This window comes from Lepidothrix coronata, unplaced genomic scaffold, assembly GCF_001604755.1.
Source record: "Lepidothrix coronata isolate B3197 unplaced genomic scaffold, Lepidothrix_coronata-1.0 Scaffold283, whole genome shotgun sequence".
NCBI classification, from domain to species: domain Eukaryota; kingdom Metazoa; phylum Chordata; class Aves; order Passeriformes; family Pipridae; genus Lepidothrix; species Lepidothrix coronata.
Window position 1 is genome coordinate 327,806 of NW_016690463.1, and position 21,311 is coordinate 349,116.

The window sequence follows — 21,311 nt, forward strand, 5'->3', positions numbered from 1 at the left end:
GAATTTGGAAACCAAAAAAAAAAAAAAATTAGAAAGCAGGATTCACATGGATTTTTATCCTAATAGGTATAGAACTTCTGTTGCTTAACTCCTGGTTTTTACAAGTAAATAATAACTTGTTTTCTAAACCAAGATGCTACAGTCTTATTCCTGAAGGGAAGTTTCTCCCTGTGTGCTTCTCAAAGCCCAGACACTCTCCATAATACAAATATGCCTTGGCCTTCATACCTGGTATCCAAAGGGCATCCCTTTCCAACTGCACTTCCATCAGTTTGCTCTGCAGGACTTAGATGGGTTTGCTGTTGCTCACATAGCTCAGTGGTCTAAAGGAGAAAAAAATCCCAACCAATTAAAATACTAAATATATAACAAAAAAAAAGAGGCTGCTCAAACAGGACCATTCTAAATTACATAACAGCCTGCAATATTTACAGGAAATTACTCCCAGAATTTGTTCTGAAATCTGTTTAATGCTTACCCACATTGGGCATATTGTCCCTTGGTAAAGATTCCTTGTGACACTAAGAATCCATCACTGATTCCACTGGGCCTCTGGTGGTTTCTTCATGGAGTTTTGGAGTCTCTCTTGTCTTTCCAGCACCTCCCTGCAGAACAGCACATGAAAACATCCCTGTCTTTATTACCACATCCTGAAAAACCTGGGTTTTCATTCTATAACATTACTGATAAAAACAGATTAGGAGATTCAGATGCAAAAATACCACTTTTTCCTGACCATTTTCCTGTGTATCTACCACTGCACACTGGTGTACTAAGCACAGTGGTGAGGTGACACTTCAGTCTGATTCATCAGTCTGAGTTGAATCAGTAAAACAAAGCTTTAGAGAAAAACACCATCCCTGTTCTCAGCTGGCCATTAATTTTCAAACTCATCAACGGCCCTTCTGTAAGGGAAACTTTCAAATATTAGATATACAACTGCATATAAAAATCACTGAGACCAAGCACTCTTCTGGGGGGGGGGAAATCACCTAGGCAGTAAAATCTCTGAATTTTCACAAGTATCGCTTGTTTCTCCCCCTTTTCAAGCCTTCTGCTTTGTTTTGTCGGGATGAACCCAGAAGCAGCTTTATGCAATGCCACCTTCCCAGGGTGTTTCCAGATAAAGAATTTTTTTTACAAGAAACCCTGAAGATGAGATTTCCATAAAAGTGGAAAAATCTCCATCTGCCTTGATTATATCTCCAAATGCTGTCTGTTATCTCAGTCTGCTTGACTAAAGCCAAAGGGGACCTTTTCCCCCTTTCACAAAAGTGCTTTCGGAGGTACAGCAAAAGAAAAGAAAAACTTAATTCCAGGGTGAAACCGAGGTGCTAAAAGTGTAGACTTGGACAGCTTGATTTTTGGGGAGCGTGATTGCTATTGACAGCCCCTGGAGGACAAGTCTGTGAACCTTTTACCTCGGGGGAAAAGGAGAAAAGAATAAAAAGAAAAAAAAAAGAAAAAAAAAAGAAAAAAAAAAGAAAAAAAAAGAGGAGAAGAGGAGGGAAAAGGGGGGGGGGCAGGAAAAGATACAAGAGATGGGAAAGAGACGAGAAAAAGATGACAAAGGGACAAGAAAGAAAACAAAAAGAAGAAAACAAGTAGGAAAAACAAACAAACAAAAACAACAACAACAAAAAAAAAAAAACCAAACAAAAAAAGAAATCTATTAGTCGGTGGCAGCTTTGAGACGAACGTATAGGGAGGCTGCCACGACCCCTCACCTGCGCCCACCCGCCTTCCCGCCGCGCGCCCCGAGGGACCCGCCGGGGCGCCCCTCAGTCCTCCATGACACCCCCACACCTGCGCCCCTGCGGGTTCGCACCTCCGAGCAGGGCGCTGCTGCCGACACGGCTCGCAGAGAGGAGGAGAACCGCCTCGCCGCTCCTCCCGCCTCCTTCTCCCCCGGGAAGGGGCCATCCCGGGCCGGCCACCCGCTCCTGCGCCGAGCTCCGGCTTCATCCCAGCGTGGCACGGGGAAGCGGTGGCGCCGAGCCCCTCAGCCCCCAAAATGGCCGCCCCCGCTCCCCTCATGCGGTGGGCACCATGTTGTGGTTTGGGATGCCATGTGTTTTAATGATGCCCTTTGAGATGGGAGATAAAAATCCCCTCACGCGGGGGCAGGGAAAAGTCTGGGTCATTTTCCTCGTGATATTTGGCCGGCAAAGTGGCACATTTTGTGGGGGTGACCGTGAGCTGACTGAAGGCAGATATTGGGGTGAGGAGGCTTCCTACCCACACAGAAAAGGTCAGAGGGCAAAAGCAAAAGATTCAAAAGCATCTTCTCCAAAATCCAGTTCAGGAATAAAAACTGAAATATTTTTGTTTTTAAACCAATCTCTTCAGAGATCAAATGTTTTTGGGTTCCCAAAAGTGATCGTCTGGCTGGTATTTTCAGGGTAAGGGAGCGGGTGCAGAGTCAAGAGGCAATTGCTTCACTTCAGCAAAGGAAATTACGTGTCTGACTGTCCCATTTTGGATCTTGATTTCAGGAATGAACGCACAGGAGGCTGTCCCTCTTTTCAGGTTATTCTAAAGAATAGGCAACAGCTTCTCCCAGACACGAGTTTTCCGGAGCAGGTGTATGAACCGGGCCCACAACAAAATCCTCAGAGCTGGAGAGCTTATGTCTGAGGCAGACAAGTATGTTTATATATTTAATATATAAATATCAGTTAAATAACTGATTAGAAGAAAAACACATAACCGTTCCTCAAGGATAACACGCCAATTTAATTTACAAGAGAGGGAATCCATTCTCCTGGTGCTAAAAGACACACCAAAGGAGAAGAGTGGTTTTACACGGCCTACTTCAGAGTGAGCAAAGAAAAGCAAGAATTAACCAGCTAAAAACAGACCTCAGGTCTCCATTCTTGCTGCACTGCTATCCCGAGTGGAAAACAGCTCGAGGAAAGGGCTTTTTAATGCACCGCCCTCCTATCCAAAGAGGAAAGAGGCAAATGAGTTTATAGGTAAATTCGCTCTACAATATCCAAGAGTCTCAGGTGTAAACAAAGCATGAAAACTCACCTGCGAGGGGGGCGGCCCCTACCTCTGGCAGGCAATGCTGGAGGTTTGTTTCTCCTGTATTTTGGGTGGTGCACTGAACTTTTGCTCCTGGCCGTAGGGCTGGGAAAGGGAGGGGGACACTGATCACTCCGCATTCGCTCCTACTTTTGCCGTGCTGTGAGCTGGGAATCCAACTTCCCAAGCCCCGCTGGGTACCACCTGCTCCGTACCCCAACCCCTCTGCCCGACTGCGTACCCTCGGGAACAGACTCCTCCCTCAGGAGCCGATCATGTGCTTGAGGGAGAGCCGATAAACGCCGCGTTCAGGGTTTGATTTATCCCCGAAGTGTCATCCAAAGTCTGGCTTCAGCGGGAAACTCGATACCTTTTCCCCATCAGGGCCCTGGCAAGGTGCTTTCTGCGGAACACCACCTGTCCTGGCTGCAGGTGACTTTTTTTTGTCCCATATTTCCTGGGAGTCCGGTCTGCAGCACCCCAGTCTCTTTGCTGCTTCCCCCTGAAACAGCAGTTAGAACCTGGGGATAGAGTAACTCTCTTAGGATCGAATTCCTGAATAACTTTCCTCCTGTTTGGGAGTACTTCTGAGAAGAAAAATCTGAAATCACCACAGGTTTGCCAGCAAGATGCAAATATAGACTTCTTGTGTTTAAACTAATCCACTCTCCCCAGAGAGAGGACTATGAGGTGTGCAGAGGGGATAGAGCTTCAGAGGGAGGGATTGGATTAATTTATGCCAGCAGAGATTCTACTGAAATACCCGGCCCATGCCCACCAGACATTTCAGAGTTGGTTAAAAGCTTTAATAGTGGCTTGAACTGTTTAGTAATCATCCTGTTTGGGGTGGGAACACTGTAGGATTGTGGTGTTGTACTGTGATGACTCTTGTTTTGATTCCTGGTTCCTGATTCAAACCCTATTTTCAGCAGGGTGACGGCATCAGATGCAGAGAGGAAACCAGCTGTGAGTTCAGATGCCCCGAGTTCACCTCCTTTGGTTGTGACAGCGCCTGTGCTCTTCCTAGAGGGACGGATCTATTCCTCTCCTTGGCTTGTTGCTTTTCAGTTTGCTTTGAGGAACTGAGGCACCCAGAGCTGTTCTGTGCTGGAGGCAATATTACATGGAGAGACTCTTTTATGTTCTCCAAAGAAAATTCGTCCTTTTTAGACTTCAAAGGCAAGTGCTTTTTCCAACACAGAAATGGATGTGGATTCACTGATTTTGCAGCTTACTTCTGTTTCTCAGCTTTGTTCTTTCACTCTCAGATCTCTATCTCTCTCTTTCCTTTTCTCTGTCTGATTTTTCATATTTTTATCAGAAAAATAAGCTTATTCTGTGGCCTGAATTTCTTCTTTTAGATGCCAGACTGACATTCTCCAGAGCTGAGGGAATGGATGTCTTAGAGTCAGCTCGAGCTGATCGGAGGTAAGTATAGGAAAGCCTTATTTTCTATTAATTAATTTCTAATTTTTTTAATATAATAAACCTTCAGGAGAATTGTTATCCCAAGAGGAAATGATTCACTTCTGTAGGGATCCTGAGCTGATCCAGGAGAGTTGTATCTTCTGACACTTCTGTTCTGTTCCGTCCTCCTGCAGGTTTAGGTGAATGGCTTCAGGACTCCAGGGCAGAGGAAGAAGCTGGGCCCACTGGTGCCTGAAGAATGTCTATTATTTAAAATTCCTGACTCTCCTCAGCTTACACAGAGCCCTGCCTAGAAGAAAAAGTGAAGTTCTTCTGTGAGAAAACCAGTGAGCAAGGAAAAAGAAGCACTTTTTTCCTTTGTCAACCTTTTTATGCTGCCTGTATGACCATGGGCCAGTCGCCCCTTGGCTGTGTTTGTGAAAGGTAAGAGGACCCACATTATTTTATAAGAATCCTCTTTAAAGATAAATTGTGAATTTGCTTCCTCTGAACTTATCAGATACAGCCAAGCAGCAGGCAGATTTAAACTAAGCCTAATGTTTAATTCCCCTGACAAACAGGCATTAAGAGATGTGTACAAAATTTCCTGAATTTCCTGTCTTTGATTTCTGGGTTTACTTTTAGTCTGACTTAATGACTTGCCAGCTCAGGGACCCAGGAAAAAACAGTAACGCCACTCTGAATACTCAGGAAAGAATCTGCTTCATTTTTTGAACGGGAAAAGCATAGCAAATACCTATTAACTAATGAAATGTTTGCATTTAGATCGATCGACTTAAACTGTAACAATTTCTGGTTTCAGCAGATGGGGGCAGTGTTGCTTCACTGAACTTGATTCGCAAAAGAAATGCTACGCGAAAGCATTTAGGAAAAGTCAGAGCAACTGCCAGCAAGGAGGCAGTGCCTTTATTGATGATAAATGCTCTCTGTGCATTGTGAACTCTGACGAGTGAAAACAGTGGTAATTTCTCTTGCTTTAGCAGTGTGGTACTTGATGAGGGAAAGGGTTCTAACAACTGTTCCAAATTTATTTTCTCTTACACTGCAACGATGCAAAATTTCAATCGAAATATATTACTCTGTGTGGAAGGCACTTTTCTGAGCCCAGGTCTGTTCTGTTGCCCCTCAACAGAAAGTATCTCAGCTCTGTCCTTAGAGGTACTCCTCGTAAAAGAATTCCTTTCATGTAGCAAACAGTGCTAAGGTACTCAAGCTATTTGAGGTTCTTGGCAGAGGCAAGATTTTAAAAAAGAAAAAAAGGTTTTTATTTAATACTTTGAATTGTTTGGTAGGAGAATGACGATTTTGCTTTAGTTGTATTCAGCACTGAAATCTGTTTCTCGGAAGGGGAGAAAAATGATGTGATTGCCATGGCGATAAATTTAATGGAGTTCATGGCAAAAATGATGTTGGATTCAGCACCTGAACTTAATCACAGTGCTGGAGGAGAAGAAAAACTGTACCTCGGAAATATTTTCATAGCTGTTAATCATCAGACACAGGACTGACAGTGTCAGCTCTCACTGGAAACCTGGAGTCTGCAGGCAGGTGTAGTGACCAATGTTTTGTCTGGGAAATGGATGTAATCCAAAGAAGTGCCTTGGCTTGTTAACAGGCTGGTGTGTTCTTCCACAGCCTTAACTAGTCCTGCTGGCTATGGATAGGAGGAGGTACAGCCCCAGGAGAGCTCCCAGAGCCCTCGCCTGTCTCTGGAAGGGCCGTGGAGGGAATGGAAATGAATTGCTCTTTGTGGTGCCTTGGAATGAGGGTTTTTACAGTGAAACCTTAGGAGTGTAAGACCACAGAAATCTGATTTGAGTCAGGCTAAAGGGTGAGTTCTGGATAATAGCAATCCGTGAGCCTGACCAGGATGTGAGGCTAATGAAAACTCAGCCCCTGGGAGGGAAGTGGAGGGGACAAAGCTCGGTATAAGCAAGGATTGAGGATCATCTACCATGAAAAATAAAGCGAGGGGCCTCTTTCCTGCATTCCTCTTCATGGCTATTGGGAATGAGAGCTGGGACATGTGGGGCAAATAGAAGGCTCTGGGAACCTGTAGCATCTTAAAGGGAGTGGGAACGGGGCAGCATGAACAAATGCAAAGATTGCTGGGGTTAAAATCCCAGCTTCAAAGCTTTTCTCCCCACAGTTCTTTCAGGTTTTGTAACACAAGATCTCCACAGCCCGAAGGAGAACTAATGCACATCCCAGGCACTGTAAGATCAAAAGTGCAGGTGCCTTAGAGGCAGAGGCACTACTACGTGTTTCCTCAGCTATGCCAGCAGGAAAGGGAGTGAGCTCTGTGCTCCTCTCTCTATTGTCCTGTTCCAGGTCCAGTTAAAGTCAGGAAAGGTTTTGAACACCTTCAGTGATATACGTGACACAATGAGTCAGATCCCTAAGCCTATGTGCATATATGCAAGAACAGATGCACACACATGGATACGTTCTACAGGAGTCAACTGCCTACATTAATAAAAGTATCCCGAGTTTTTAGTGTTATTTCTTTTTCCATGTATTGGTAAAGCATTGACCTTTTCTAGCAATGTAAATGAGGAAAAGAAATATGTCCATGGAAGTTGTTGGGCTCCATGTGGAGGAAAAGTGCTTTAGGAGAGCAGAATTATTAGCAGTGCTCCACTGAGCTGGTTTGGAACAGGTCCATTGTGTTTTCAGCAACTGGCAGTTTGGATTGTTACAATTCCTTGGCAAGTACAATAGAAAGATGGTGGTTTCCAGGGGCATAATAAAAGGGTGAGCCCCAGCTTTGCACACTGCATTTTATAATTGCATGCTTGGTGTGCACAATTGGGCAGCGCTGCCTTACTTGCCTTAATCCACCTCTGTCTCTCTCTCTCTCTCCCTCTCACTTCCTCGCCCTCCCTCAGAGCAGCAGTAGCTGCTGCAGCTCTGGCAGCTCATCAGGGAGAGCACCGAAAATGAAAAGAGTTCAGTTTTCATCTTAATGTTTTTCCCAAAGGATTCATTCCACCTGCTTCTCTAGCTTTCCTGATAGCCTTTCTCCCCCCTTTTTAATCCAATAAGCATGGAATTATTTCACATTTTAAACCCCGCTAAAGGGTTTTAGGAATGGGCTTTTCTCTCTCCTCCTCCCCCAGCCTGGTGTTTTTTTTTTTTTCTTTTTGACAAGTCAGAAAATTGTGAAGTAAGCGAACAGAGTAACTGAGAGCTCGAGAGGGAGAAGACGCTTCCATTCTTTTAGTGCAGTGGGCTGAGGCAAAAAGGCCATTGTAATGGTAAATCGCAGGCAGAAAGGAAGAAAAGACTGATAATCAATCACAAATGAAGCATTCGTTTGGATTTTGGCAATTTGCTGCCCAGGGGCTTTTAAATCTATAAACTTTTTTTTTGGTCTTTTTTTTTTCTTTCTTTCTTTTTTTTTTTTTGGTTTTGCCCACATCCTTAAAAGCACAAGTTTGATCTACTGAAGACAGGAAGAGAAATCTTTACAAGGCTGTCATGCCCAGAGTACCTGGCAAAGGGGAAAGCAGGGTGCCGAGGCGCCAGTAAAACGCCGCGATCCTGAGGGAGAAACAGCGTGCTGCAATGTGCATGGGAATGTTTTTAGCCCATCACCTTGGACTCTAGCTCTGAAGAAAAACTTTCCATCTCAGACTGCTCTCGTTTCGTGCATTCAGGGATGACTCGTGGCGAGTTTAATTTGCAGCTCGGGGAGTTTAATTTGCAGCTCGGTCGTTCTGTGCTTGCCTGAGTGGGTTTTTTGCGTTTGCCTGAGTATGTGATGAGGACAGATGAGGATGTTAGACAATATTAACACCAGCATCTCACCTTCAGAGTGCAGCATTACCCACAAAGGAAGATACATCTACCTGGAGGCGCTGCTGCACGGAGGCGCTCCATGGGGATTCACGCTGAAAGGAGGGCTGGAGCACGGCGAGCCATTAATCATCTCAAAGGTACCCTTCTGAATTTTCCATGGGGGGAATTTTCCAGCTTAGGAGCGGTGCCCGACTTACAGGGCAAGAGCTGTAAAAGTTAACACTGAAACGTTATGTTTCATGCTGTATTTAGCTTGGTTTTTACGAGTGTTGAGCACCTATTCAAGCCAGCAGGTTTGCTCAGGAGCTGCACGTTTGAGAAACACAGGAGAGCTCTCAGTGTTGTTTAACTACCCAGTCGCAGGTTTTGTCCCACGGGAAGTATCTCGGCTTGCAGAAATTGCCTGTATTTATTTCACTGCTATGAATGGGAGGGAGCAGGGGACTCTTATGAGGTGATCTTGTGTCATGAAGTCACGGTCAGTAATCCATCCCCACCGTTCCTGAAGTGAGAAGAAAGTGAGTGTTTTACATCACATGTTGGCTAATTAAAAGTGTGCCTGTGAAAGAGTATTGTAAATACTTGCACCTATCGGGTAAGTGTGTGTATTGTGCTCTGTCAATGGTTTGCTCACACCACATAACTCTCTACTTACTAAATATCTATTAAGTATGGTACACCTCCAAGATTTTTATTATTTAATGATTGAGTATTGCCAACAGGGAACTGGTAGCATAGCTCACAAGGATATTCTGAGGGGGGAAAAAAATGGGAGAAGGAATTCCTCAGTGTCATCAGAAGTGGTCTGATTCAGTGCCCAGGTACCTCAAGATGCAGATGCCGAAGACAACGGATTTTCAAAAGCCTCAAATCGAATCTAGGAACATCTAAAATCTGTTTGACCTGTGGTCCTTAAACTGTTCTGAAAATAGGATTTAGGTAACTCTGAAATTTTGCCTCCAGTGGGTCATAAACATATTTGTCTTGTGGTGTCTGTGTGGTGCTTTCTAGTTTCAAATCCAATTGCAACTCCCTGTGCAAACACAGTCCCATGAAGAACTGTCAGTCACTGAAATAAATTAGTTGTGATTAGTGCATTTACACGTCAAAAGTAAAACCAGGGGACTTCCATAAAAGTCCTTTCATCATAAGGGGATTTTAGAAATTTCACATAATATCTTTCTTGCAGGGCCTTCTTGGAGAGAGTTTGGTATAGCCACAGGCAGCAAAATGGTGTTATAATTTTCATTTTATAAACATGAGGGACTAAAACAGGCTGTTCACTGTTACTGGTAGTGTCCTGCAGTTGTGAGGAAAGACTTTCTTTTTTGTTTAGACATTCCTCTGTGATGTAAAAAGCACCACCATCCCCCTCCCCTCCTTTTTTTTTTTAATTGGGGGCAGGGAGTCGGAGAGGACGAGAGATGGCTCTGGCTGCTGAACATTAATTAATCTATGGGATTTGGTTTCCACAACAACCAGGCCCCTTAATGTCAAACATGCCTGGAGTGTGCACAGTGCCACTGGGAGCTGTATGACTTGTGCCTGCCTTCCCTGAAACAACACTATAAAAATGGGCCGAGGGTTTTTTTGGTTGGGTTTTCCTATTTTTTTTTCCCTTGTAGCCCCTGCTTGGTTTGTGCTATCAGTGTCAACATTTCAGTGTTTCATTCATGCATGGGTGATGCAGAGCTGGAGAATGGCTGCATGTGAAAGCTGTGCTCTCTGGAATTCAGGCAGCTCCAGTTTCCTGGTTTCCAGTTTCAGCTGAGAAATTCCTCTTGTGCTTGAATTCACTATGAGCTCTTCAGAGTTAATTGCATATTAGTCATTTAGCTAATTCAGTATTCTTCACCTGATTGTACTGGGAAGTAATGAGGAACTGTGGGGAAAAGACAGACTGAATTATGTTACAGGTTAAATTCTGTACAAGACCACTCAGAGAATCATAGAATGTTTTGGGTTGAAAGGAACCACTAAAGATCACACTGCTCATGCAGGCACACACTGGGGATGATCCACTAACAGTTCTATATAACATTACGTGTAAATATCAGAAAACGTGGATGTCAGTTTTTAATTTCTGGTTATTCACACTTAAGAAGCTTTATTTCTGTTTCAGTTCCCCGTTCTGTTTGCAAATACATTATGTTATGTCCACTTAACTGTCTGTTTGCATTGACAGAGTGGTGTTAAATGGCCTCAGTGTAAAGAAAATTGCACTTTTCAGCAAATAACTAAACTGGTGCCCATGAAAGCTTGCAACACGACTTAAAACAAAGTAACACTGATGTATTGTTATGGAATAGCAGACAGATAACAGATCTCTTTGAATACAATAGTTCTTTCTAGCCATCTGGAACTGCTGCTCATTTGGGATCCACGAGTATTGTGTCCCATCTTCAGACCAAAGGCTGTGATAGAAGTTCAAAATGAAGGAGTGAATTTACAAAAGGCCCACATGCCAAAAACTAGTTCTCACAGCCCTGTACAGTTTTTTGGAAAGGCACATTTTTCCATCAATAACATGCCAAGAATTTACCCAAAAGCAAGAGAAGCAACATTGGGGAGTGTAAGTGCAAAAGCCAGACCTGTACTCTCAGCTGGTAGAAAGTGCTGGTTCAGAGATCCAACTACCAAAGCTTTAACTTTTTAGTGTATGTTTTTTTTAGCACTGCCTTTAAAATAAGAACAAGTTATTTACTGCCTTTCAGTCCAATTCCCTTTGCTATACAGACGTATTGCTGTGCCCTGTGCGACAGGACAGGCTGATTTTTTTGGGGGGGGATGTGGTTGAGTGCACAGAGGGGCAAACTCCCAGTTCAACACACTAGTCAAGCTTTGCTGGCTCAGCCATGGTGCTCAGCACATCATGCAGCCCAGCCTAACTCAACTTGTCAGGAATGTTGGTTGTGCAGCTGATGTGAATTCCAGTGTTTAAAACACACGACCTTTTTATGCTCATGCTCTTCTTTTTTCCATCCCCGTGGAAAGACAAACCTATATTGAAACAGTTCCATGGCAGGTGAGTCCTTAACGCAGGTTTCTTCATAATTTATTTTGCTGGAGGTGAGAGCAGACCATAAGTTTATAACATCCAACGCATAGTTTCCCTTATCCATGTGGGAAGGTGCTTTGACATCCCCTCTTGTCAACTTTTTTCTATCTTGTTTCTGGACTGACTGTAACAACTCATCAGGTGAAGCTGTAGAATTATAATATGTTATGGTTCTGGGTGTACAGGACATTTAAAAGAACATACTGATTTTTCAATGGAAAGAAATTTGGAAATGCTGACAATGTGTCAGCAAAATAGGAGCTCAGGGGGTTGACTGTCCTGGAGCAGGACTGAGCCATCTTGGGAACATTATGGGAACATAAGGAAGTTTCCTTTCCTTTCAAAGTTTCCTTTGTCTCCTGGAGCTGCCTTTGGGCCACAGTGCTTTAGGATCCTGTGTGGTGTTCCTGGTCTGCCACCTAAGCACGGGTTTGTCAGGGAGCCTCAGAAATAAGCTTGGTGCAACCCTCCCAACATTCGGTTCTAAGGCCACAGCATCCACATCTCTGGCCCTAAATGCATAACCAGGGCAGAGATTGCTCTGCAAGAAGGCGTGAGCATAACAATGGCTTTGAAAGGGAAACCTTCACCAGCCCACTCCAAGGACATGGGAAGATAAAGAGAGAAAAGGGGTGGTACCAGAAGGGAAGGAATGGAAGAGATTTGCTCACAGTGGAAATCTCATTAAACAAGCAGTTTCTTCACCTGGAACTGGAACTTCCATGAGAAATGCAAAAGTGATTGCAGGTGATACCGAGTGTTTAATCAGAATCCAATTTGCTGGGGCCTCAAAACCACGATAGTATCCAGAAGCAAGCCTAGATCTCTGTTTCAAAAATTACTTTTTTGGCTCACCCTGGGCTGTAAGATCAGTATTCCAAAAACGAAAGCCCTGACCGTTCTAGGCAGTAAAGACAAAAATGTAACAGAACTGTTCATGCCCCCTCAATTTTCTCTAACATTTTTTAACTTCAGGCAATTCATGCTAATCGATCTCAACTATTTTGGAGCCAGGTGAGGTATTTCTGTAGTCTGTTTCTCCTTGCTACACACCAGCCTTTGGAATAGTTCTAGCTGTTGTAGAGGCCTCTGAAATGCCCTTTTATTTTGAGCTCCATGTTGACAATGCTAACAAAGGAGCTGTTTCTCTTGTCTAGGAATTAAAGCATCCGAAGCGTTCTCTCTCTGGGACAGTGGCTGTGTGGGAACACTTCGCACATGCTGTGCTGGAGTTCATGGGTTCCCTTCACTCAAAAGGGCAGGGCATTTACAGGACCTCATGCCAAACTCTGAGGTTTACCTCTCAGCAGGGATGTAGGAAGCAATAAAAGTTTAATAATAATGGGAACAGTTTGGGACAGAGCCTGGGAAAGAATCTGGAATTCTCATGAGGTGTTTAAACCTTGTCAGGAGCCTGATCCAGCCTCTGCTGCAATGAACAGCAGGAGCTGGATCCTTCCACAAGCCTCCCATGCCTGTGCTACTGCTCTTTTTGGTTATGATGTCTTGTTCACCTCACTTGAGGGAGCTCACAGAGCACTTACTGACACACAGTGAGAATTGTTCCTCCATTCTTGACAACACAAAACCCAAAAGGCCCTTCTGTACCCAGGTGATCCACAGATGCTTGGCCCTGTCCCTGACCAAAACACTGGGAATCAGTGTTCTCCCAGTACCAGGAGCCCATTGATTTCCCCACTTGAATGCCCTGAGTCCCCACAGACAAAATTAAATTATCTTATGCACTAACAGGCAAAGTTTCTTTGCACCTGTTCCCTGTATCCCTCGGTGTGACAAATGGCAGTTTAGGAACTGTTACCCTTTTTGTAGGGCTGCAGGCACAAAAACCACGGCCAGCGCTCACGTCAGAGAGGCTTCTCTGGAGCTGGCACAGTAATGAGAGACTTATTGGCTTGGACATGAGGACATGAAACTGAGCCAGAAACTGGTGACCATGAAACTGGTGACTTCTCCTCTTATTATTTTTTTAATTTTTTTTTTTTCTTTGAACATTTCCACCCTTGTTCTTGTCAGTATGGACTTTATTTTTCTCCCCACTGCTGAAGAATAGCTTGGGGCCTCTGTGTTGTTAATGTTTAAAAGAACCACCCCTTTTCGCTCTTTATCTTCCCATATCCTTGGAGTGGGCTGGTGAAAGTTTCCCTTTCAAAGCCATTGTTATGCTCACGCCTTCTTGCAGAGCAATCTCTGCTCTGGTTATGCATTTAGGGCCAGAGATGTGGATGCTGTGGCCTTAGAAATGTCGGGGTTTTGTGGAAGAACAGAATAAGAATAGTCTATAAGAATAGCCTGAGTGCTGATCTCTTACTATTTAACTACATCAGCTTAGAGGCAGATGCCTGATCCCAGACAACGTGGGAATCTGGATGCTGCAGACAGGGAACTGGCACTGTAATTGCTTCAGAAAGCAGAGGCAGTTCCTCACCACTCTTCCTGGTTTCTCAGGGCTCAGCTTAGGGCCTCTCCAAAGACTGCTGATCCCAGCACAAGGGACAGGATCGCCTACCTTCTCTTAAAGCCAGGGAGTTGCTGGATGAAAAGGCTTCTATTGTCAGCCCCTCCATTAGGCTGCCGAGCGTTCCCCGTTCCCCGGCACAAAAAGACTTCTGTTCCCTTCCACAGCACTGAATTAGCAACCGCGGACAAACCGCCTGCCTGACGTGAGCAGGGCCGTGCTGGGCACTGCTGCTGCCCCAGCAGGGTCAGGGGCAGCTCTCAGACAGCTGAAGGGGCAGTGCTGGCTGGGCTGGGCTGGGCTGGATCACGATGAGCCCGGCTACAGGGAATATCTTGCTTGTCCTTCCTAACGCAGATCAGCAGGGGTGAGTCCCAAGGTGCACGGGCAACTCTGTGATGCCGCTTTTACAAAAGTGCACGTGGAAGGAAAGGGTGAAAAAAATCATCCCTCTGTGCTGAGAAGGGTGGGGACAGGGGCCAGTCTGCAGCTGACCAGTCACACAGCAGTGTCCTCCTTATCAGAGATCAACCCCAGCTGCGAAGTTTGGTCCCAAATCCACCTGAAAGGTCAGGTCTTCACCACTGCATTGCAGCCACAGGAGTTACAGTGTCATGTCCTTCAAAGTCATAAAAAGGTGTAAGAGAAGAAATATCTGGACAGAGAGGAATCCTGTGTGATTAAACACAACGTGTAATCCTTAGGGTCGGGAAATGGAGCCTTCATAAATCCTGCTCTGGCTTTAGCTTACATGAAAGATTAGACAGAAAAATGCCATGTACCCTTGTTTGCTTGGCTGTAGCAGGTATAACCAGAGTTCAGGTTTACACTGATCCTAAAATGAGACTCAGGGAACTTACTCTTTAAATCAGTGTTTGTGCAGAGTAGATGATTGCTTGTGAAATTCCACCTTTCCCATGCTTCTTGGAAGCCCAAGGCAGAAGAAAACCCATCATCAGTAATAGAGCTGGAGCCAAGGTGATCCCATCTCAAATTTCACTGGTGTTTGCCTTCAGGATCTGGTGATGGAGCTCAAAATTGTGGAGCATGAATCCAGTATGGATCTATTATGCAGGAACTATTTGACCAGTGACAGGACTTCCCCAGTGTCAGGGCAAGGTTCAGTTGGACATTAGGAAAAGGCTCTTCCCCCAGAGGGTGGTCGGGCACTGAACAGGCTCCCCAGGGCAGTGGTCATGGCCCCAAACCTGTCAGAATTCAAATAGTGTTTGGACAACACTCTCAGGGACATGATGGGATTGTTGTGTTGTCCTGTGCAGAGCCAGGAGTCGGACTCGACGATCCCTGTGGATCCCCCCAACTCAGAGTATTCTGTGAACTACTCAGACTTGGGAGAGATCTTTGAAAGTGAAAATGAGAGGAACTGTAATTTGCTTTCCAACAAACATTAGTAGTCAAAGAAACAAAGTCCAGAGGCATTTGAAAATAGACAGGTAAAGCACAAAATCTCTGTCACTCATTTGAGTGCTTCCAAAGCCTTGAGTGGATCCCCATCCGGTGGCAGCAGAGAGCATCCAAGGACAGTGTCAGGAAACGCTGAAAGGTGTTGGCACCCATCAGTCCCAACGGAGTACACCTGAGGGGTGGAGAAAACCTCTTCCCAAGTGTTGTTTGTTTTAAGTAAAAGAAGGTTTGTGTCAGCTCATTCTCAGGGCTGAACTGGAAATAGACTTCCTGTTTTCAGCCAGACACTGCCTAAATCTTAAAAAAAACCCCCAACAAATTATTGATTCCAGGTTTCCTGGTCAACTGAAATTAGGAAAAGGACAACAGGAACAGAACAAGAGCAGCTTATCCAGGACACAGCTTGTTAACATCCTATCTGGTATTCAAGCATAATATTAATTTTTCACACTTGCATTAAAAAATCCCACCAGAAAAAAATCAAACCCCAGTGAAGAATGATTCCTGCTGATAAGAAAATCACTGTGCTTAAATTCATTAATAGAAATAGGCTGTGGGATACATTTCAAAGCACAGGGTGAGAAATAAGCTCCCAAATCCCATTAAGAAATAACAGGATTTATGTGCATTCCTCCCATATATTAACTTTCCCCTCTGGAAACGTCCTGTGCAGAGCTGGTGCCATTTTTCAGGCAGGTGCAGTGTTTTGCAGTTCCCACAGACCTCTCCAGATAATCTGCCAGCCTGAAAGCCATTCCCTATTCTCCCTCAAGAATGGGGATTTTCCGATGCAGGGCTGAATGAGGAGTTTGGCTGACAAATGCCCCAGCTCGGTGTTGTACAGGGCTTCTGTCACACATTCTGCAGTGATGCTGTAAGCACCCATGTCCTGCCCACATCCGCCCTTCCGATGTTTTCAGCCCCAGCCAGCAGAGATCCAAGAGATACTGTTAAAACACAGCCACTGTCAGGAGCAGGTCCTTGCCTGGACACGGCTTGATGTGCAGAGGTACAATCTGTGAGCTGAAGTTTTCTGGGAATTGCTTTGTAGCATCAGCAGGCCAGAAAATTTCCCAACACCTGTAGACAGCAACTGAGAGACACTTTCCTGAGACAGTGACCACTGTAGCCATAGGGAAGTATTTTCCTGGTTTTCCGTCAGCTTGCAAGCACTATTTGTTTTTTCTATCGTGGCAGTGCCAGCAGGACACAGTTAAAAGCTACAACCCTTTTATGCTGTTTATGAGTGTAATAAAAAAATGTGCTCCCAGGTGGCTGGGATTTATAGTTGTGATGCAGTCACGAGATGTGAGTATAAAACCCCAAATGTGGGAATGGGTGCAGAGTGAAGCAAGAATGAGTCTGCAACTGCACCAGGGAATTTACTGCCTCATACAACAATGATGTTGCTTGGGGTTTATGCATTTTTTCATGTTGGCTTTTAAGCTGTTTACAATGGGACATAATCGCTGGAATAATCGTGCCCTTGAAAACTTGCAGTAGTGCTGGATCCATTATTTCTAATTTTTTTATTTTTCTGTAAAAATATGTATTCTTTAAAGGAATGCTTCATTTACAGAAGTGGATTGGTCCCCAATGTCAGACCTCATGTTTTCATACATGATTGATGATCAGCCTTGCCAACGGACTGAGAGAGACCCACATTTCTCAAATGCAGTCTCATAGAAACTGGGAAATGAGCTGATGGAATTCAGACCAAAGATCTGGCTGTTTTCCAGGAGCAAATACATGGCAGGACACATTTCCAGTTTCAAGAGAGAGGCATGACATGGAGAAAGAAATGTGAAACATTTGGACAGAGAGGGGTGGGGTCCGGGGGGGAATCTTCATTTACTCAGTGGTCCCACACTTCCCTCCCTCCTGCCCTGCTCCGTTTCGTGTTGGCTTAAAAGCAGTTGCCAGTGTTTGTTGAATAGTGTCAGCACAGAAGGGATGCAGCCGCTGACCTGACTATAAGGCAACAGCAAAAGGTTAGTAGAATTAGTCTTGTACTGCAGACTTGTATTAATAGTTGTATTGTGGGGTTGTTGGCACAAACTCTGCAATTAAATAAGTTGTTGGCACTCTTCCCTAGGTTAAATTGCTACGGCTGCTCCCCCTGCTTGCAAGTCAATGAATACAACACTTTTGGGGAGGCAAGTTCAAACATTTTTGTTCTTTGGGGATTCTGCACATTTGTGATCTCAAGCTAAGAGGTTTCTGCTGGCTGTCCAAGCAGACCTCTGTTGTTGTTCTGTCTCTGCAAACAGCCTGTGCAAACTAGTGCTGGAATAACCAAGCAGGGAAGGAGGTGGGTGAGAGGGAGAGACACCACAAAAGACTGATGGAGAAACAAATGCCCTTGGAAAGGGTCTTTGCTTTCTCTCCTGCCCAGACCCATGGATGTTTCTTAGCACTGGGCTATTGTTGGAGAGGATTAGTTTTCCATCACAGCTTCATCAGGGGCAACTTACCCTTTTTGTCAGCCCAAAAACACAGCCACAAACACAGGAGGGAGGGACTCCCTGCCTATCCTTGCCCATAAGTGCAAAGCAGCCCCTTTTTCCAGCCTGAGGCCTCTCCCCACTCTTGCTCTAGTCAATGGCAGTTGTTTGGCCCAGGGGCCCACACAGTCCTCTGTGCTGTTCTACGGGGGCCACCCTCAGCAACACATCTTCCCAGCAGGAAAACTTGGGATTTCCAATTGGTTAGCAGTTCCTTCTGCTTTGGGAAAAGGAGTACTTGCACTTCTTCCCGAGTCTGTCTCTGATGTAACAACATGAGAGCTACCAGCAGCACCTGTGTCTTCACCTGGAAAACCTCAAGCATGAGAACTGCCAGTGCTTCAGTCCCTCTTTTCCCCATGGTCAGTGTTGAAGGGGAGCAAGGCTGTGGGGAGACTGTGCTCTGTACGGTCTGGGCTGAGAAACCTGTACATAGAACAGCCAAGTTTTCTAAGAGACTGGTGCTATACAGAAAAATATGCAGGGAGGACCTTCATCTGTGCTTCCCTGAAGGCTGGCTGTTACTTAGTCAGGCACTGGATGTTAGTAAAGAACTGTGTTGAGGTTTCCCTGCCTACCAGGGACATGGGCTTTTTATGGCTTGTATCAGTGTTTGATGGAGATTGATGGAGAGTGAGCCACGGGCTCACCAGTGGAAGCTGGAGAAAGGAGTGAGCAGAAACAAAAGTAAGCACGCTTGAGTGACTCTCTGCAACTCCTTGTGTGTGTGTCATCAGCTGCTAAAACAAAAGGTTCCTGTGCTGCTTGGAGCTGAAGAGAACCAGGCTGAGCATCTATTGTTCTGTATGTTGTATTCTTCTCAGGCTGGGATCTTGTCAGCTCTCGTTAGCTTAACAGCTTGGACTGTGTCACCCCTTGGACAGGAGACGTTGAAAGGCAATGAGAAATGACACCAAGTGGTTCAGTCCGTGGCCCTGCTCCCGCTGAGTCAGTGCTGAATCACTGACCCATCAGGGTCTGGGGGGAGGGTGTGATAGCGCTGCTCTGGGAGACGTTCTGGCTTTGGAGATGAGATATTATAGAAGCTCAGTCGGTGGCATAGGGAAAAAGATGTCATGGCACAAGCCAAATTCTGTTTGGGATAAATTGCTTACCATCTTAATTTTTCCTGAGTCACCTTGGGTTTAAGCCCTCTCTGTAATTCACAGGGGGTTGTAGTCTGCCCTTGTATTTTTGGTGACCAGTTTTAGACCAAGCAGAATCCTCAGTCAAATGTCTTTGGTTAACTGCTGAGTCTTCAGCACTCCAGAGTGAGTCTGCCTCTATTTCAGCAAGTTGAAAATGGTGGTAGTATCCTGTCATTTCCAATAAAAACATTATCTTCCATGGTGCCTGTGGCCGTGGCATTGCCCAGTGACCGAAAGGGCACAAATGACTCCAGTGGCAATGGGATCTGAGGGCTGGTGTTGCGAGGCTCCCCTGCTGCTGTGGGATGTCTCTACCCAGAAACCTTGCAGGGCAGGTTTACTGTGCCAGAGTAGGGCTTTAAAGTACTTCCTAACAAAGTAGTTCAAGGTATGAATGAGTACACCTTCTAAAAGGTGGGAAGGAATGCAAAGAAAGACACCTTTCTGCATGTGAGAGACTGAGCTTTTCCGAGCTCTGTAGCTATCCCTGGAAATTCCCTAGCCAAAAAAAAAAAAAAAAAAGAGGATGGACAAAAAGAGAGTGTGGTTGTCTCATAGCTGCTCAACAGGCAACCCTGAGATCCTTCTGGCAAGAGCAACTGAGGCTGAATTTGTCATTGTTTGGCTTGTGTCACCCAGCTGGTCGGGTCAGAGAGCTCCTCTGACCTGAGCCCACGAGTGATGGACAGGTCTGTAACGGGCATTATCACAACATAATCACATGGAGTGAAAGGAAAACCCTGTGTGCCTTTCTTAACTTTTTCCCTCCCTGTTCTCCAAATCTTTAGGATAATACATCTTTTCTTATTTTACTCTGAATCTGTTAATGCTTCTGTTGTGTAATAAGGTTTTCACAGCAAAATATGGCCTGGAGAGTAGTAAATGGAACTCTTCCAAGGATCCCCAAAGATCTGCAAAGATTCTGTTCCACTGCTAAAGGAAGCATTAATCATGGTCAGAAATATTTCCTGCTGGGTTGTAGTGCGCTCCGTGGTTTCCTCTGTCCCTCGGGCACTAGTGGAAATTCCAGCTGATAAGGAGGTGAGGGTTTTTTTTTTCATGGTTTAAGTTAGCTAAATCGGTTTTGGAATAGAACAGAGGGTCTGTAAGTTCTTAGTGGTATTACTGCTCTTGCCAAAACCAACAGCAGCCAGGAAGAAAAACACTGGAAACCCAAAGACCCAGGTCAGGAGGAGAACAGGGAAAGAATTTTGTTGGCCTGGGGACTTGGAAATTCCTTTTGTCTTTCTGTATATCTGGATATATATGTGTTATTTCTATGTTATATATGGATATATATGTGTTGCTGGCTTGGGGGAGCAGAGGAGGAGATGGGCATTTGGAGCAGGCAGGGTCAGGAGTTTGGCTGTTCATTCGGATTTTCAGGTTTTATTTACTCACAGCATATTGACCATGGCATGAATACTAATTTTAATACATGGAAAGTTTAAAGAATGTAAAGCTATGTAACATTTTTGGTTAGGTGGCCTGTATAAAGAGATCGGTTCTTGTGAACCCTGAACAAAAACTGTGGCAAGACAAACAGAATAGAAAGAACATGAGTGGCTTGTGTTGAACTGACAAGTTTTGTCTGAGCCTGTAAAATCCATGCAGGTGAACTTTGAAATGAAAATAATCACCTAAACCCAAACTGATTTGTGTATTCTGATTTCAAAATGTCCAAGTTAAAAGTTTCAGTCTTTTAAATGATTCCTTCTTTGCTGCCTTTTAGGGATCAGCACCCTTTACTGCACCTAACCTGCATGTGGAAGCAGCCTTGTTCCTGCCACTCAGAATCACACTAGAGTGAAATAATGACACCCTGCTCTTGTCTTTCAAACTAAAGCTCTGCTTGCCTGTGGAGCAATTTAGCCTTCATCCCACCTATGAATGACATTCCTTATTATCTTTGGGGCTTATTTTGGCCTTTTGTCTTCTAGTGAAATAGAGCTGAACCTTGGCAGAATCCCCCTTTAAGACCTTTGCTTAACAGTGCAAGGGATGTATTAAGCTCCTAGGAAAATTAAGGTAGTGAGGCAGACTTTACATGAAGGAATGGATGTGATGATATCACTGGATATTATTCCTGTGCATTTCGTATTTCTAATCTAGAAAAATATTTTGCTTTCTTTATTATTATTGGTAACTGGCGCTGAGTGAAACATGGATTTTCAGGTCACTGACTGTTAAAAAAAATATTTGGGATGTTAAAAAAAATATTTGCACTTGATTCAGATGGTTTCTTTCAATAACATTTTTAGTTTTGACAATTCCTAGAGATAACTTCAACTACTAAAATCAAATCAGATAATGAAATTTTGAATTCAAACTGAAAATGGTAACTTTTTGTTTTAAAAATAGCGACCTTTGGGGTGTTTTCTTTGCAATGAATATCTTATCAGAATCAGTGGGTATTGGGAAATGTGTCCACTACTAACCAATTG

General features: G+C 44.5%; 1 protein-coding gene and 1 long non-coding RNA gene across 3 annotated transcripts in view; one reads left to right on the forward strand and one right to left on the reverse strand.

The window, feature by feature from the left end:
• Positions 1-228: 228 nt before the first annotated feature.
• LOC108508178 lies at positions 229-3,256 on the reverse strand. The gene is made up of 4 exons (XR_001878331.1): positions 3,034-3,256; positions 2,847-2,940; positions 479-605; positions 229-323 (listed from the first exon to the last, which is right to left on the reverse strand). It is a non-coding gene; the product is annotated as an uncharacterized LOC108508178 (long non-coding RNA).
• Positions 3,257-8,228: 4,972 nt separating this feature from the next.
• The window catches only part of SHROOM3 (shroom family member 3), a 102,937-nt gene continuing 89,854 nt past the window's right edge, over positions 8,229-21,311 (forward strand). For both annotated transcript variants that reach the window (XM_017836752.1, XM_017836753.1), the window contains exon 1: positions 8,229-8,393. In XM_017836752.1, the coding sequence (XP_017692241.1) occupies positions 8,229-8,393 (165 nt within the window). The remainder of the gene's footprint in view (positions 8,394-21,311) is intronic.